Source organism: Prionailurus viverrinus, chromosome D1 (assembly GCF_022837055.1).
Source record: "Prionailurus viverrinus isolate Anna chromosome D1, UM_Priviv_1.0, whole genome shotgun sequence".
NCBI lineage: Eukaryota > Metazoa > Chordata > Mammalia > Carnivora > Felidae > Prionailurus > Prionailurus viverrinus.
In genome coordinates this window covers 107,883,484-107,901,484 of record NC_062570.1, presented here as the reverse complement: position 1 = coordinate 107,901,484, position 18,001 = coordinate 107,883,484, and the positions used below count along the sequence as shown (strand labels likewise).

Below are 18,001 nucleotides of genomic sequence, written 5' to 3'. Positions count from 1 at the left end.
AATATTTTTAATTTAAAATTTCTTATTGAAATATACATGCAGGGGCACCTGGGTGGCTCAGTTGGTTAGGCAACCGACTTCGGCTCAGGTCATGATCTCAGTTTGTGAGTTTGAGCCCCACGTCAGGCTCTGCGCTGACAGCTCAGAGCCTGGAGCCTGCTTCAGATTCTGTGTCTTCCCCTCTCCCTACCCCTCCCCTGCTCACTCTCTGTGTCTCTCTCTCTCTCAATAATAAATAAATGTTAGAGAAGAAGAAGGGGGAGGAGGAAGAGGAGGAGGAGGAGGAGGAGGAGGAGAGATATACATGCAGATGGAGTGCCTGGGTGGCTCAGCTGGTTAAGCGTCCGACTTTAGCTCAGGTCATGATCTGATGCTCTGTGGGTTCGAGCTCTGCGTCTGGCTCTGTGCTGACAGCTCAGAGCCTGGAGCCTGTTTCAGATTCTGTGTCTCCCCCTCTCTGCCCCTCCCCTGCTCTTACTCTGTCTCTCTCTCTCAAAAATAAATAAAAATTAAAAAAAATTTTTTGTTTGAAATATACATGCAGAGAAGTGCCCCCTTGTGTAGTTCAATAAATTTTTATAAAGTGAACAAACCTTTTTAGTTTTACAGATTTGTGATTTGATATGGTTTCTTTCTCATCTTAACCTCTAAAATTTTATTTTGTATCAATGATTTTGCATTCATTTTCTTAAAGAAGGTTTTAAAAATTGAGTATGTGTTAGCCACAAAACCTCACAACACCTGGATAAACCATTGAGTACTGCATTATCCTTTATTGGTTTCCCTAAACCTGTTTGTATCTTTGTAAAAACTTATTAAACTCTACTCAACTTCCCCATGTAAAATAGTAATAATAAAATTATTAATAAATAACTAAATTATTAACAAACCTACGTACCCACTACCCAGATGAAGAAAAAGAATATTACTATAGGGGGCGCCTGGCTCAGTTGGTTAAGCCTCTGACTTCAGCTCAGGTCATGATCTCGTGGTTCATGAGTTCGTGTCCCACATAGGGCTTACTGCTGCCAGCACAGAGCCCACTTTGGATCCTCTGTCTCCAATCTCTCTGCCCTTCCCCTGCTTGCGCTCTTTCTCTCAAAAATAAATAAACATGGGGTGCCTGGGTGGCTCAGTGAGTTAAGCATCTGACTCCGGTTCAGGTCATGATCTCACAGTTAGTGAGTTCGAGCCCCACATCAGGCTCTCTGCTGTCAGTGCAGAGTCCATTTCAGATCCTTTGTCCCCCTCTCCCTGTCTGCCCCCCCCCCACTCTAATGTGCTCTCTCTCAAAAAAATAAACATTAAAAAAAAGAACATTACTAGGACCTCAGTAGCTACCTCTTGCCCCCTCTTGTCATTATCCTCCAAAGATAACTAGTCTCCTGGGTTTGGACTCCATGGATTAGTGTGCCTATTTGTGTACCTTTATATAAATGGAATCATACAATATGTCCTTTTTTGAAACTGGCTTCTTTTATTCAGTGTTAAGTTTTTGAGATTCATTCACATTGTTGTATAGCGGTAACTTATTCTTTCCATTTTGCTCAATCTATTGTACTGTTGTGGGCATCGGTTTTTTTCCAGTTTGAAACTATTACAATGAACGCAGTGGTAAGCATTCTTGTGCATGCTTTTTGGTGTATGTATCCACGAGTGGAGTTGCCGGACCATAGGATTTGTGTATGTTCAGCTTTAGTGCTAGCATACTATCTTAGTCGGCTTGGGCTGCTATAACCAAATATCACAGACCGGGGGGCTTAAGCAACAGACATTTCTCCCATTCTGGAGGCTGGGAACTCCAAGGTCAAGGTGCCAGCAGATTTGGGTTCTGATGAGAGCGCACTTCCTGACTCGTAGATATCCATCATCTTGTCGTGACTTCACATGGCCTTTCCTCAAGGAGAGAGAGATCTGTCTTCTTCCTCTTATAAGGGTACTAATCCCATCAAGAGGGTCCCACCCTTATGACCTCATCTAAACCTAATCACTTCCCAAAGGCCTCACCTCCAAATACCCTCCATCATACTGGGGGTTAGGGCTTCAACATATGCCTGGGAGGAGCACAAACATTCAGGCCACAACACATACTGTACTTTTTTTTTAAATGCTTATTTTGAGAGAGAGGGAGAGATAGAGTGTATGTGCGCAAGTGTGAAAGCAGGGGAGGATCAGAGAGAGAGGGAGAAAGAGAGAATCCCAAGCAGGCTCCGTGCTGTCAGTGAAGAGCCCCACACGGGGCTGGATCCCACGAATTGGGAGATTATGACCTGAGCCGAAATCAAGAAACGGATGTTTAACTGGCTGAGCCACCCGGCGCCCCATGTGCCTTTGACTCCTGCTTTGGAGTCACCTCGGATACCCTTTGTCCCCACAATCATTTGGTTCCTAGGGAAAAGAGTGCATCAGTATTGTCTCTGGGGTTTGCTTCCAAGCTGCTGGCACCCATTCTATAAATGTGGTGCAGGGTAGGCAGGGACAGATATCCCACAACTCTTTTCTGCCAAAAATGGTCTTAAGGCACAGTGATGGTAAGACGTCTTCTGATTCGAAAATCCTGAGATGGAAGAGAGGCCTGGGAATACGCACATCCTGGGATTAATGGGATAAGGTATGTGTCAAAGACCAAAGACCATGCCCTGAGGACTGTGACGGTTAAAAGTGGAACAGAGGACAGACAGTCAGCAAAAGAGCCTGAAGGACCAGTGTGATCAAAGCACAGCCGGAGGGTGTGCATCTCAGAGACCCTGAGAAGAGCTTGGAAAAGGAGGCAAAGGTGAGTAGTGTCATGAGGTTGACAGGCCAATGAGGATGGAGACGAGATCTCTAAATGTGTTGAAATGAAGGTCCTGGTGTCTTTGTTAGGACCTGTTTCAATGAACTAGGGGGAACAGAATCACCATTAAACTGGGCAGAAAGGGACTTGGAAGTAAGTCAACAGAGATAGGGTGTATAAACAGAAACTTAGCTTTGAAAGGGTAGAAAGAAATGGGGTGATAATCCAAGGCAGACATGGGCTGAAGGAAGGGCTCTGCTTTTTTTTTTTTTTAATGTTCATTTATTTATTTTGAGAGAGAGAGGGAGAGAGCATGAGCAGGGAAGGGGAAGAGAGAGAGAGGGAGAGAGAATCCCAAGCAGGCTCAACACTGTCAATGCAGAGCCTGACGCAGGGCTCGAACTCACCAACCATGAGATCGTGACCTGAGCGGAAATCAAGAGTAGGACACTTAACTCACTCTGCCACCCAGGCGCCAGAAGAGCTCTGATTTTTTAAGAGGATATTAAGCCATGTTTGTACATGAATTTGCATGAGTCAACAGTGAAGGAGAAATGAATGGTACAAAAGATTCACAGACAGCTGCAGGAAAGAAGTTCTTCAGAGCCTGGGTGGAGGGACAGAAGTAGGAAGGATGGGAGAAGTGGCTATCACTTCAGTCGGTGGCTGGGTTTGGTGACAGGAAAGGGAGGTAACTTTTGCCAAGAGTCCAATATTCAGGACAAAGAACTGCCCAGTTCTGGACGTTAATTTTCCTCTCCCTAAATGGGCACTTGATTGGGGGGGGGGGGGGAGGGGAAGACAAGTGACCGTGCACCACTCTTGCCTTTGGCTAGCCACCAACATCCCCGTCCCCGAGCCCGTGAGTGAGGGCAAAGGGTTAACCACAAGGTTAAAGGTCGGCGAGGCAGCAGAACGTATATGCTCCATCTAGCCCATCTCTGGGCCTGCCAGTTTTCACCAACCTGCATTTCATCATTTCATCCATCCTCTCATTTCTGCACCAGGCCAGATCCTCTCTCGCTGGTCCCGCCCTCCCAGGGGAAGACACCGGGCTCGAGCTGGAGCCCCTGGAGCGCGCGCCCGCCTCCATCGCGCCTGCGCACAGGGCTCCCTCGGCTGCCTGGGCCCGGTGGACCGTCACCCAGCGTGTTCCCCGCGCCTCGCTCTCGGGCGCGCGCGCCTGCACGGCGCCTGCGCAGAGGAACGAGGAAACCGGTTCCCTGGTGCGGTCCCGGCGCCTGCGCACTGAGGGCTCCGGGCCTCCCGGCCTGAGGGAGAGGAGCAGGGAAGATGGCGGCCGTGGTGGAAAATGTAGTGAAGCTGTGAGTTGTCGTTTCTTTCTCTCCTAGGCCGGGGGGCGGGGGGGGGGGGTGTCTTGTAAGGGACCTGGGAGTAGGGGGCGGTGCGGGAGGGGACGAGGCGGAGGGAAGGACGTGCCCGAGAAGGCGTCGTTGCGACTCCTGGTAGGGAGGGCAACAGGAGACTCCCGAGAAGACGTTGCGCTTCTTTGGAAACTTGTGGAGGCCCCGAGGGGGGCCCACGGGAGCCCCTTACAGGCAGCCTCCCTGCGGGGCTGTGCGGTCTGAGCTTTCCTTAAGGCTCACGGTGTCCTGAGCATGGCGCCCTTGTGGCGTACGAGAGACCAGTCTGGGTGCGCTCTAGAGACCAGACGCCTCGGTCCGGAGGGGCCGGGTCGAGGGTGGACCCGGGACCGACCCGTGTCCCCGCGAAGCCCGGCCGCCGACCCCTCCCCATCGGCTGCCCGCAGCCGGTCCTGGAGCAACAGGCTCAGCAGCCTTGGCGCAGTTAAGCCCCGCGGAGCTGTTTTAACAGCCCCGTGACGTTCGGCGTGGGGGGGGGGTGGTCTTGAGGATGTGCTACCCCAGACCAAAAACATTCTTGGGAAGAATTTGTGGAGGAGCCGATGCAGAAGAGCGAGAACTTCAGGGGAGCGGGCCTTTGCGCCGGCCAGTCCAGCTACCAAAAAAGGGGAACTGGACGGAAGCAGTCCAGGACGCCTCTGCAGCCCAGAGGGGCACCTAGGTGGGCAGGCTGCGCGCTGTGCAGTCCCCTTGTGCCAGGCAGGTGTCGAGCAAAGTTAGTTAACGGTTGTTGGGCAATGGAGAGGGGTCTGTTGGCTGTGAGTTCAAGATGCTTTGGGACTTGATTTCACCCAGCCTCCTCCCTGAAGATGGAAATGGGTTCATGCCGGGTGGCCAAATAGAGCAAGCTCTTTTTAATGGGTAAATTGGGCTTGGTGCAGCAGTAGGAAAATTGGAAGGTGTCTCGTTGTCTAGATGTCCAGGCAGGGCTTTTGGATTTTGCCTGGATGACAAGGTAAAGGTTTGGCAACTATTCTGAGGGACTCGCAGCTTCTCATCTGCCTTTGTGGTGGGCTGAGCCCCCACTCTTCCCAAGAGCCTTTTTAAAGAGTATGTTGCTTCCCCCTTTTCTGCCTGTAGCCTTTTTCTTTGAGAATGCATTCCCACTTCCATTAAGCTAAGTGCCTTCTCTTGTGGGTTTTTTTTTTTTTTTTTTTTTTTACTTGCTTTCAGCTCCATCCTGCCTCCTCTTTCAGCTACCCCTCCTCCTAACACTATTATCTTTCTCTCTGATCTGCCCACTCCAGTTTCCCCCAGCTCTTTCTTCAGGCTGACATTTCCCTCAATTTAGAAATGTCGCTGTTGATCTACCATTTGTATAGTTATCCTTCCTGACTCAGATGTTCTTTCTTTGTTTCCCTGCCTTTCTCTTTGTTGATTCCCCCCCCCCCCCCCACCAATCCCATTGTAAGGGGAGGTTTTACAAAGGTTTCATACTTCCCAGAAAAGAATCAGAGCCCCTACCTTAGAAATCTTACTGTACTGGGGGATGTCAGACTTCCCTAGGTTTGGAGAGTTAATAGGTAATGAGACTTTGTGTTGGGAGACTTTCTTCAGGGAAATAGAGTTGCCAACCCTTTCATGTGGTGCTAAAAGGGAGGACTTGCCTATTGACACAGAGCATGACTTATTCGTCTTCAAGGAACTACAGAGATCGTGAGGGTCACCAGCCACTGGTTCCTGAGTACTAGTAACTTTCTCCTCTGTTGTAGCTGCAGAGGGCTGTGAGCCGCAATTAATACATTTTCCTACAGAACTTGCCCTTTAAGAGGGGGTTTGTATTCTTCCTATAGCATCGTCACCGTGGAGAGAGATATCTTTCCAGAGCTTCTCTTGATCATGGTGTGCCTGCTCTTTGAACAGCTGAGATGATACATCCCGGTCAGGACTACTAGCTCATCTTTTCTGACTTGCATCTTGTTCTGGAAGAAGAATCTTCCTATTTATAAATTCTCTCTTAATCTCTCCTCATCAGATCCTCTCCTCCCAGCTTAGGTGTTTCATGGCCAGTTCTCTACTCGGGAGACCGTTTGCACCGCCTTCTGAAATCCCACTTAAGTCACAAGGGCTTTGATAGAACATCTCTCACTCTTTCACCCCAAACCAATTCTAGCCTCCTTGCTCTGACTTTGCAGCCCAAAGTCCATCTCATCCTTCCTTCCATTTGACTTCCAGTGTCAGTATCAATTCCCATCAGCAGAAACAAAGGAGCTGCAGCATTCAGCCGTGTTTATCCAATTTTCCTCTGTGTGGTAAGGACATGGCTGCCTCCTAAAGGCCAGCTACTGTGAGCCTGTTCCTTTCTCTTTACTCTCCAACACAAGATTCATGCTTCCCTCAAATTACAGTCATTACAGCTCATTGAAATAAGCCAGGCTGTCTTGTGTTGTCACCGTCTTGTGTATGGTGTGTGTCTTTTTCAGTTGCTTGGGAACATACTAAGTAGGCTGTGCCTAAGTAGTCTCTTACGGCTGCTGTGAGAGCCCCCTCTCTGATTCCAGAGCATGGTTTGTTGGTGTAGCTTGAGTTGTGGACATGAGCAACCAAGACATACTCTGTCCAGCTTCTCATGCTAGGGGTCTCCTTCACAGACTATGTTTGAGCTGATCTAGTCCAACCTCCCCAGTCTGTAGCAGAGGGGCTGGAGCTCCACAGGGGTTGATTAAATGTCGACATTTGTCTGGTGACTTGTGGCCATGCAAGGTCTTACTCCCAGGTCAAGTCAGGATGTCCCAGACGCCTTTGAGGGTATTGGGGATACTATGGCAAAGAAACCACCCCTGCCTTCAGTTTATTTTTAAGATTGCTTGAATATGTAGATACGAATCATTATAGTTAGTTTAAGTTCCGTTAATAAAGTGCTTGTTAAACTGTGAAGGGTGAGAACAAGATTGTTTCTCCATACATGCTTCTTAGAACCAAGTAGCTCCTGGCACTGTGTAATTTTCCTGCTTTTTAAAGCACTTAAAGGTTTACCTCTTTTTTTTTTTTCTTTTAACATTTATTTTGAGAGAGAGAGTGCACACGTGCACACACGAGCAGGGGAGGAGCAGAGAGAGAGAAAATCCCAAGCAGGGTCCACGCTGTCAGCGCAGAGCCCAGTGTGGTGCTCAAACCCACGAACCTCAAGATCATGATCTGAGGTGAAACCAGTAGTCCAAGGCTTAACCGACTGAGCCACCCAGGCACCCCAAGGTTTACCTTTGATTTTGATTTCAAACTGAGTCTTTGGAGTGAAAGAAGATACAGATTTCAAGCTGAGTCTTTGAGTAAATAATTTGATGGTGGGAATGGGAAAGGACCTAGGATGGGCCTCTGAGCAAACAGGTTTTATATCACTCTAATAGTACACTAAAAAAGTAGGCTTCAAGGTAGTTCAGGTATTTTCAGATGTTTTCCACTGACTGTAAAAATTAGTATATAGAATTAATTAGTTGTCTAAATACAGGTCCCCCGCCTCACCCCGGCTATCCAAAAGTAGAGTGTTCCTATGAAACTGTTCATAAGCTGAAATGGCATAAAGCAACGAAGCAATTACCACTTCTTGAAAGCGAAAATCCTCTCTGAATCTCTTTTGGTTAGTGAAAACAGGTACTAATGTAGGTCTTTTGTAAAAGTGAAGTGCCATAAAGGAAACTGTCAGTGGGAGAAACCTGTGCATGGTTCAAAATTCAAAAGGTATAAAATGGCATAGAAGAGAAATTGCCCCCAGTCTTTCTCTCTGGAGGCCTACGGTTTCTTTTCCACCTCTTGTTACGTAAATGGTAGCATCTCCTAACACTTCTCACCACTGTACCTCGCTTATTTTTTTCTACTCATCTTGGAGATTGTTTGATATCAGCACATGAAGAGTTTCCCTCTTTTTTTCAAATGGCTAAATACAATTTCATTGTATAGATACGCCGTAGTTTGTTAAATATATTTAATAAGTCCCCCAGACCTTGTTGAACTCCTTTGCTCATTCATAAAAAGAAGCTAACCTCTGCTTCTCAGTCATGAGGGTTAAGAGAAGCAGCATCTTGGCTAGCACAAGGCTGGACTCAAGAGAGGCACAGAATGAACATTCGTTTCTTTCTCTCTCTGTGGGTTAGACTTAGGTCTGATTAGACACGTGAGAGATCATGTGTTCCTGATGGTAATTTATTTATAAAGTGCCTTTCCTCATAATGGCTTCGTGAAGGGACTTGGTGTCCCATGAGGCAGAAATGGAGGCAGATAGGACCCAGCCACGATCTCCCAGTCCCTGGAACCTTCTAAAGAAGCAGATGGCAAGGGAGGGATAGCTCAGCACCCTGTGCTCCGCTCTACCCTGATCTTGGTCTTTCCGCAGCCTCGGGGAGCAGTACTACAAAGATGCCATGGAGCAGTGCCACAATTACAATGCCCGCCTCTGTGCTGAGCGCAGTGTACGCCTTCCTTTCCTGGACTCACAGACTGGAGTAGCCCAGAGCAACTGTTATATCTGGATGGAAAAGCGCCACCGGGGTCCAGGTGAGGGTTCACACTCAGAAGCACAGGAAGGAAGGAGCTTCCTCAGCTTCAGTGATGAGCCAGCTGAAAGGGTTTTCCTTCCTGCTTTCCGCCCAAGGATGAATATGGTCTTGTCTTGATTAGAAGCCCAGGGGGGATGAAGCAGACAGGTTCATACCCGCATCTTTGTTTTCTGCAGGGCTGCCTGCTGAGGCTGTCTTTGGGCTCTTGGAAGCCATGTGTCAGCCAAAGCCCCTGTGCCTACACCCATTTGTCTTTTGCACAAACTGTCCCTCCTCCCGCCCCTGGACCCTCACTGTCCATATTCCTCCCTTGCTCTAGAACTCAAGGCTGGGATGGGGTGGGGAGGGCTACTCATCTAGAAAGTGTTTGATATTATTGCCTAGGACTGGGTTAGAGCTTGACTTTTCTCTCTTTGTTTCCACAGGATTGGCCTCTGGGCAGCTGTACTCCTACCCTGCCCGGCGCTGGAGGAAAAAGCGGCGAGCCCATCCTCCTGAGGATCCAAGACTTTCTTTCCCATCTATTAAACCAGGTAAAGCACACTCCTCCCTGAGTAGGGGTGTGGCCTGCTGCATGGTTAAGAGGCCTGTTAATTACCTATTATATACCAGGGCCAATGCTAGATCCTGAAGATACTAAAATGAATGAGAAGCCATTCTTTCCTTTAAAGAATTCAGTCTAATAGAAGCGACAGGTAAACAGATAAGTTATGGTGCCATGTAAACTGGAGTGTCTTGGGCAACCAGAGACCAAATGACAGTGACTGGTCTATGGCTGGCCTCACACTCTGTAGACCCAGAGCGGTCTGCTTTCAGCCCTTGTGAGCCTCGCCTCATCCTGACCTTGCCTGCAGACACAGACCAAACCCTGAAGAAAGAGGGGCTGATCTCTCAAGATGGCAGTAGTTTAGAGGCTCTGTTGCGCACCGACCCCCTGGAGAAGCGAGGCGCCCCAGATCCCCGAGTGGATGATGACAGCCTGGGCGAGTTTCCTGTAACCAACAGTCGAGCACGGAAGGTACAAGATTAACACTGTGGCTAAGGGAGCTTTGATGGAAACCAGCCTCCTCTTCATCAGAGGCCACCCAGTAAGCAGAATGGAAGCAGAGGCTGTGGGCCAGGAGGCAGGCCCGTGGGTTCTCCTGCTTCATTCCCTAATTAGCACTGGGTACTGACTGGCTTTGCTTTTAGCATCCAGTTTTTCCTGTTTCTTTCCTTCTAAGGACAGACTCTCCTTCGTTCATCTTTTGTCACAGATGTTTTTTGGTGCCCGGGGTTACATGGGTGAAGCAGACCTGGTCCCTGCCAACAGGGAAGATAAAACTATACATAGAAATAATAAGAGCTAAAAATATGGCAGGTACTGTGCTAAGTGCTTTCCCATTACTTTCTCTAGTCTTTACAACTTTATGAAGTAGGTACTGTGGCCTCCATTTCACATGCAGGGAAGTTGAAACAGAGTAGTTGAAAAGGAAACTTCCTATAAGGCCACACAAGTAAGCAACAAAGTTCTAACTTACATCTAAAAATTGGGGGCACCTAGCTAGCCTGGTCTGAACAGTGTGCAACTCTTGATCTCGGGTTGTGAATTTGAGCCCCACATTGGGTATAGGGATTACTAAAAACAAATAATACAATACAATACAATACAATACAATACAATACAATACAATAATTAATTAAACTAAAAAAAAAATCTAGCAAGCGGGATGTCAGAGGGAAGGGAACCGTTGTTGGTGTGCCCCTAGGGCAGCAGATCAGAGGCAGGAGAGGACATGGCTACTTGGGGTACCAGGGAAGACTTTCTGAAAACATGGCATTTGATTCGGTCCCTTGTTGATGGTGGGGAAGGCACTCCAGGAGAACAACACGAAAGGGAAGGAAAGCCCACGGCATCGAACAGAGAAGGACTGGGGCGGTAGGGCGTTGAAGGGCCGCAGTAAGGAACGAGGCCGGAGCAGAGGGGCCAGCTGACCGAGGAGGTTGTGGGTGGCCTGGCCAGTCCTGTCGTGGGGGAGCTTTTGAGTGTACTTTGTATCTGCCCATCCTAATCCTCCTGTCCACTCAGCGGATCCTAGAACCAGATGACTTCCTGGATGACCTTGATGACGAGGACTATGAAGAAGACACTCCCAAGCGTCGGGGCAAGGGGAAGTCCAAGGTGAGGAGCCAAGGTGCTGCCTGCAGGGGAGCCCGCGGAGTCCCTCTGCGTTATTGTTTGTCATTGCCATTTCTCCTCTCGTGAAGTCAGCAGCCACTTCCTGGAGAGCTTAACTCCTCAGGCCTAGACAGCTTGGTAAGACATCTTTTTGTTCTTTTTGGCAGGGTAAAGGTGTGGGCAGTGCCCGGAAGAAGCTGGACGCTTCCATCCTGGAGGATCGGGACAAGCCCTATGCCTGTGACAGTGAGTGCCTCATGAGTGGGTGGGTAGTCCCTGCCTTGGACCCAGCCCCTGCTCAGGATGCGAGAGAAGGGAGGGTATTGTTCTTGGTCAGAGTGGTAAAACAAGCCTCGACACTGTCCTGCCTGCCGACTGGAGGCCCCGGTCTCTGCTCCACGATGGGTGGGACCTGCATGCTCTGGGAGAGATCTCTGCTGTCCCTGGGGGTGGGGGACTGGGGGTGGGGGCCCACTCAGCAGGCAGAATTGGCCTCTCAATAGACCGTGTCCAGGTCTGCTGGCCCTAGTCAAGCCAGGGCCCCCAGAGTCCAGCACTGAGTTTTTCAATGTCTGCTCTCCCCCTTTTCTCTGACTCGCCCCACTTCTGTTCCTCCACCCTGGGAGCGCCATCGCCGCTGGTCTCTCTCTCGTTCGCTCCGCTCTCCTGCTGCTGCCGCTCCTGTCTCAAGTGTATCAAGGCCTTCTTCTCATGACTTTTCTTTCTGTCTTTCAGATAGTTTCAAACAAAAGCATACCTCGAAAGCGCCCCAGAGAGGTAGCTCTCTCAACTTTTCAGACTTTTGGTTTTCCTATCCCTTTTCCCTCCTCCCTTGTTTCTCCCACCTTTCTCATCTCCCGTGATGCTAGTGTAAAAATTTCTGGAATGGCATGGGGTAGGAGCAGGGGGCTTTCTGTTGTGCTCCGCTCCTCACAGTCCTGGAAGCTGCCTCTACCGCTGCTTGTCTCCCACAGACTGGCTCCAGGGCTGCTCGGCCCCGCTGCATGGGGTGGCTTCAAAGCATTCTAAGGAACCCGCTACGAACAGATCCCTCTGCTTCCCCTTCCCCAGAACAGACACTCGGTGGTCAGCTAACGTTTCTCACCGTCTCACCACCTCCTCCCGTCCTCTCCCCATTCCTTCCTGCCGGCCCCCTTGCTCTCTTTGGTGTCACTGCTTAAGAGTACAAGATGCCTTGCGGGGATCTGCTTTCTTTGCTGGTTGGCAGGGGGTGGGCAGGGCACTGATGTGAGAGTGTCTTTGAATTGCCTTGGGGGCCAGATACCCCAGTGGACTCAGTTGGTAGGCGATCCCCGAGTGATCCACTCCCCACTCCTTTATCCTCATTGGGCAGAGACGAGCTCTGTGGGATTCACGGGTAGCTTGAGCTTCCCACGTGGACTGAGAGGTAAAAAAAAGTTTGGCGTCTCTTCCTTAACCTTTATTCCTTCTTGCCATATTGCAAGAGTATAGAAATTCCCTTCCCTTCCTGACCCGGAGCTCCCCAGACTGTTGCCAGGGCAAGTGGTAATGGGGCCAGGGTTCAGCCTCCCAGACAGCCGGTGTGGAAGAGCAGAGGTGGCCACGGGCTGGGGGTTAACGGGGAAGGGCTACGGAAGCTGGAGAGCCCCGGGGCCTGACGCTCCTAGCCGAGGGGAGGCGGCCATCACTGAAGGCCTGTCTCAGACAGAGCCGACGGGGGCAGGGTGGTTGCCTCTGCCTCAGGTGGAGCCCCACGACTTGGAGGGGCGGGGATGTGGCACTCTCGGATCCTAACACCTTTCTCTGCAATCTTCTCCCCACTCAGTCTGTGGAAAACGTTACAAGAACCGACCAGGCCTCAGTTACCACTACGCCCACTCCCACTTGGCTGAGGAGGAGGGTGAGGACAAGGAAGACTCACAGCCACCCACCCCGGTTTCCCAGAGGTCGGAGGAGCAGAAATGTAAGCTGAGCGTCGGAGGTGGGGCGAGCGGGAGTCGGCCTATGAAGAGCCCTCCTTGCAGGGATGCGGGGTGCTCAGAGGCCCCGGTGGGTGTCGTCAGAGTTCTTTCTCTGTAGCCAAGAAGGGTCCCGACGGGTTGGCCCTGCCCAACAACTACTGCGACTTCTGCCTGGGGGATTCCAAGATCAACAAGAAGACAGGGCAGCCCGAGGAGCTGGTGTCCTGCTCCGACTGTGGCCGCTCAGGTACCTCCAGCCCAGGGCCGCGGGCGGCCCCCCCCCGGGGAGCCCCGGGCAACCCGCCCCCTGCGCCACCGCACCCCCCCACAGCTGCCTGTTGTCACCTGCTCCCCCACCCTCCACAGGGCACCCGTCTTGCCTGCAGTTCACCCCGGTGATGATGGCGGCCGTGAAGACCTACCGCTGGCAGTGCATCGAGTGCAAGTGCTGCAACATCTGCGGCACCTCCGAGAACGATGTGCGTGTCCCCACCCCGCACGCCTGGCTCCGGCCACCCGCGGCCCTTGTGCGGGAGCTCCCTGTGAGCGGGAAGCAAGACCCTCCCCAGCACCCCAGTGAGAACTTGGGGTCCCTTGCTCGGCAGGTGCTCCTTGAGCGCCAGCTTCGTGTCAGCTGCCGTTCTAGGCACTGAGGACACAAGACCCACGAGGCCACTCCCTTCATGGGATCTGTCCCCTCCCGGGAACAAGCGGTGCGCAAGGAGATGAGTGACACTTTGGCGACAGGCCGTGAAGAGAGTGGAAGCGGTGGTGTGGCAGAGTCCCTGGGTAATGCGTGTAGGTGGTCAGAGCCGGCCTTGCCGAGGAGGTGACGTTGGTGTTGAGATTTGGCTGATGCAGAGGAGCCGGTCCAAGAAGGTTTGCGGGTACAGCGTGGCCAGGGGTGGGGCACCACGTGCAGAGGACTTAAGGCAGACGAGCCAAGTGTACTGAGGCAGCGTGGCCAGCTGGGGCCTTCCTGCAGTGGGAGCACAGTGGGTGGGGAGCGCGGAAGGCGCTCCACCAGGTCTGAGGGTTTACTCGGAGTGATGTGCCCTGTCTAACATTTTTAGAAGATACTTTAGTCTGTGAAGAATAGAACATAGGGGACGAGAGTGGAGGCCAGGAGCTGAGTTAGGAAGCTGGGAGGATTCAGGTGGAATGACAGTGACTCACTCAGTCTGAGTGGAGGATAGCCATTTTCTTTCCTTTCCTTCCCTTTCGTCCTCCTTGTTTGTTTATTTTGAGAGAGACTGAGACAGCGCGAGTGTGGGAGGGACAGAGAGAGAAAATCCCAAGCAGGCTCCGCACTGTCAGTACGGAACCTGACTCGGGGCTCAAACTCACGAAACCATGAGGCCATGACCTGAGCCCAAACTGAGTCTGATGCCTAATTGACTGAGCCATGCAGGTGCCCCAGGACAGCCATTTTCTATCCAGAAATTCCCGAGTCTGTTCTTACCTGCCACCTCCCCCACCCCTCTTGGAAGTAGCAGCGGTGTCTACAGAAGCTCCCATCCCTACCCGCCCCCAGTGGCCTGACAGGCCCACTAGTCACTCACCTGCCCCTTCCTCTTCCGTCTTGCCTTCTCTAGGACCAGCTGCTCTTCTGCGACGACTGTGATCGTGGCTACCATATGTACTGTCTCACCCCATCCATGTCTGAGCCTCCTGAAGGTAGGTTGCTTGGAACAGTTCTCATTAGTCACTTGGAAGACCACTCGTGCAATAAGTGAGTTCTCTTCTCGGTGACCTGTTCTTCTCAGGGAATAGATACTTTGCCTTCACTCAGAATGCTTTCCTAGCATTTCAACTTCAAGGGTTTAATGTGTGCACATTATCACTGGATACATTTAGAAACGCAGAAAATCCCCAGCCCAAGAGAAAACAAATGCTGAGCAGAAAACAGTTACCAGAAGGAGTGGTTTGTTTTCCTCCAGCTGGTCCAGGAAACTCCGTTTGTAGTTTGTCTGATGTGAGGCTTTGGTGTCAGCTCTTTGAACTTGACAGGTTTGAGTGTCCACGGCATCTCTCTTCCCTTGACCGGTCTAGAAAACTGTTAAACCTGGAGCCTGAATGGGTCACTCTGCCCCTCCAGTAGTTTGCTTAATGATGCTCTGAGTCTGTGGAAGCTCTTCAGCCGAACCCGTGGTGGCACCAAAAAGTGGCAGCGTCTCTGAAGTCCCCCTCCAGCCAGATCTGTGTGCCCAGACTCCTCCTTTATAGAAATTCGGGAGCTGGCTCGGGAGGATGTGAGTGTCTGGTTTTCACTGTGCACAGAGGATGTGGGCCAGCATTACAGACAAGAGCGAGTGACCCACTGTGTGGTTAAGCTGACTTGTAACAGAGGTCAGACTGCTGTCACCCCCCTAGGGAAGGAGACACTAGCGAAGTGTGAGAGTCCTTTGGCAGCTGCAGGGGAGCACACAGCTGGTGTCCTCGGTCATGCCCACTTTATGTATCTACTTTGGGGAAAAGTCATGTGTTTTGTGGTTTATTTTTTTTAACCGTAAAATATTAATTTACGGACGAAATTCGACATGAACTGTACAAGGGCCTTCCTAGTGAAGTACTTTCAGATGCTGAGGTAGTGAAGAGCTGCAGGCAGCTGAGGGAGAACTCTCTAGAAGCCGTGAGGCGGTCTAGGCTCTAAGTCGGGTGTCAGCAAACTGCAGCCCGTAAGCCAGATCCAGCCGCAGCTAGTGTATACAGCTCACGAGCTAAGAATGGTTTTTACATTTTTAAAGGAGATTTTAAAAAAAGAAGAACATGGGACCGAGACTATATGTGGCTCACAAAGCCTAAAATATTTAACGCTCTGGCTGGCTGTTTACAGAGAAGCCTGCCGGCCCCTGTGGTATTGACCTTTCAGTTAGAAAGGACCTTCTTCCATTTTGAGAGTCCTAGATTGCCGAAGAGTTTATAAAAGGTGTGGATTCTCTCCCGTGTACACATCCACATGTGTACAATTACATTTATGATTTTGAGGCATTAAGGGCTCATTTTCTTTCTAGAAACCAAAACAAGAATGCAACCGTAATAAATATTAATAAGCAAAGTATGAAGCAGTTATTTTTCTGACAAGGGACATTTTTTCCAGTTTTTCGGTGAAATAGATAATAGCAAGTTGGGTCATCACAGTTTGCCCCTTTTCCTCTCTTCGGTCCTCAGACTCTCCTCAAACGCCAGTGACGGTGGCAAGCCCGTCTCCTCTTTCTGTGGATTTCACAGAAAGCTGGCTTACTGTGGAATCAAACTTGGTTTCTCTAGAGCCTCTGTTCGTGATCTCCGCTCTGACCTTTGGGGCCATGAGAACCAAGTCTGGTTCTTCTGTAATCACAAGTCTAAAGCTGAGATGCTTGAAAAATTCTGTCCTCCCAGGCCCTCCTAGAGATTCTGATTTAATAGGGCCAAGAGGGCCTAGGAGTCTACATTTGGAAATAGTCCTCCAGGTGATTCTTTCTTTCAGCCCCGAGAATTATTTCTCATGGTACTTGAAGCCCTAGAGGTTTCTTTTAGCTCAGGGTAACGGAGTTCGCTGCGGCAGAACATCTCTCATCCTACCTGTAGCTGGTCCTGCTGCTGGAAGGAGAGGTGGGGAGTGGAGGGGCAACACGCCAGGGCCGTGTGGGCCCCGTCCTGACCCTTTCTGTTTCTCTGCAGGAAGTTGGAGCTGCCACTTGTGTCTGGACCTGTTGAAGGAGAAAGCTTCCATCTACCAGAACCAGAACTCCTCTTGATGTGCCCCCATCCCCGCTCCCCTCCCCCACCCCCGTGCATCTAGGGCTGTTTCTCTCCTCCTCTCTTGTTTTTCATGCCCACCTCTCCCCTCCTCCTCTTTCACAAGTCCAGAGAACCTCGGGTGGTCGTGCCAATCTGCCTTTGGCAGCAGCAAGCTGGGGTGGCAGCTCTGGCCGCCCCTGGCCCTAGGCCCTCAGGGAGAACGGAGCAGCACACTGCCCCGAGGCATGCCTGCGGCCCGGCTTCTCACTGCTCTCCGTGACGTGCATTCACTCTGCCTGCCTTGGGCCCCGGCCCTGGTGATCACAGGGTTCAAACAGTGTCCTCTGAGAAAGAGTAGGAGAGCAGCTCGCTTTTCTCTCTGCTCTGCCTCCACTCTGGTCCCCAGGGTGTTCCCGTCCCCTGGAGGTGAGCAGACCAGGGTCTCTTTGCCAAGAGCGGCTGGGAGTGAGCAGCTGAGCGAGCTGGGGCAGCGCTTGCACGGAGCTTTCCGGGCCTGTTGTGCCGCTTAGCCTCGCTGCCTCCTTCCCCGAGAATGGCTCTCTGCAGCCCTCTCTTCCTGCTACCCAGGATCCTTTGCCTGAGCCAGGATGCTCTTGGTCACCCTCCTTGTTCTGTCCTGTCCCACTCACTCCACCCCACCCCAGGGGGAGTAGCAGCTTCACCTGATTCTTCCTTGTGCTCACCTGGCTCGCTCGCAGGCGGTCTCTAACGACCGAAGCATTCCCCGCCCTTGGAATTTCCTGTCTTCTGCCTCCTCTCCTTATTCCCTTTGGTTTTGTGGGGAGAGGGGAAGAATCAGGGGGCCAGGCCAGCAGCTTGGGGGCCACAGGGAGACGTTGGATAATGTGCCTGTTTTTTAACTCGATGAAAAAGCCTACCTCCGAAATCCCCTTTTTGTTCTTCCTGGACCTGGACATTCAGCTCCTGCCCTTAACTGAATTGGGAGCCTCTGCCTCCTGCTCTGTGTATCCTGGCTCCTGGGTCACAGGGAAGCCACACAGACATCCCTTTCTTCCCTTGCACGCTCGCTAGCGGCTGGTAAGGTCTTCACACCCTGATTCCTCAGTTTTTTGCCTGGTGACACTGACATGAAGTAGTGGGGGGGACAGTCCATGCCAGGACACCCTGGAGTGGCCTTCCCCTTGGCTGTGGGCAGGCCCTAATTCACTGTCGCTTTGGAGTTGAGGTGTCTTTTCTTTCTTTAGTTCCTGTATTCTAAACATTAGTACAAATAAACGTTTTTACACAGAACTCCCTGCTGGATGGTTTATCTCCTGACTCCCTTTCCCGGTTCAGAAGGTCATTTCATCCTAAAACTTCTTCCCTAGGACAGTGGTTTTTATTTAATCTCAAATTAAAGTTTTTGCTGAACCCTTGTATGTGAAGCATATATAAAAAATCAAGTACTCTGTTCTAACTCTTTAACGTATATTTGTGTTACAACTATTCCTTGTTGTAAAGGACAGAGTTGTTCCAGTTAATACAAAACTTGGGTTAGAGTC

At 50.9% G+C, this 18,001-nt stretch overlaps 1 protein-coding gene across 3 annotated transcripts; it reads left to right on the top strand.

Moving 5' to 3' along the window:
- Nucleotides 1–3,982: 3,982 nt before the first annotated feature.
- DPF2 (double PHD fingers 2) lies at nt 3,983–17,750 on the top strand. Of its 3 annotated transcripts, XM_047879294.1 has the most exons (12): nt 3,983–4,101; nt 8,492–8,652; nt 9,080–9,187; nt 9,509–9,672; nt 10,723–10,815; nt 10,980–11,058; nt 11,548–11,589; nt 12,620–12,757; nt 12,874–13,002; nt 13,122–13,234; nt 14,351–14,432; nt 16,419–17,750. In XM_047879294.1, exons 1-12 carry the CDS (start codon nt 4,070–4,072, stop codon nt 16,493–16,495), a joined length of 1,218 nt encoding a protein of 405 aa, XP_047735250.1. In that variant the 5' UTR covers nt 3,983–4,069; the 3' UTR covers nt 16,496–17,750. The 3 variants fall into 3 exon arrangements, with proteins under 3 accessions (XP_047735250.1, XP_047735249.1, XP_047735247.1); XM_047879293.1 differs by lacking the exon at nt 11,548–11,589; XM_047879291.1 differs by lacking the exons at nt 11,548–11,589; nt 14,351–14,432; nt 16,419–17,750 and having other exon boundaries at nt 13,122–14,342.
- The last annotated feature ends 251 nt before the right edge of the window (nt 17,751–18,001 follow it).

Bases quoted from the DNA above. Each gene is read 5' to 3' on its own strand.
- DPF2 (XM_047879294.1), top strand. From the start codon at position 4,070: ATGGCGGCCGTGGTGGAAAATGTAGTGAAGCT. The intron at 8,653-9,079 runs GTGAGGGTTCAC...TTGTTTCCACAG, and splicing joins AAAGCGCCACCGGGGTCCAG to GATTGGCCTCTGGGCAGCTG. The intron at 14,433-16,418 runs GTAGGTTGCTTG...GTTTCTCTGCAG, and splicing joins CATGTCTGAGCCTCCTGAAG to GAAGTTGGAGCTGCCACTTG.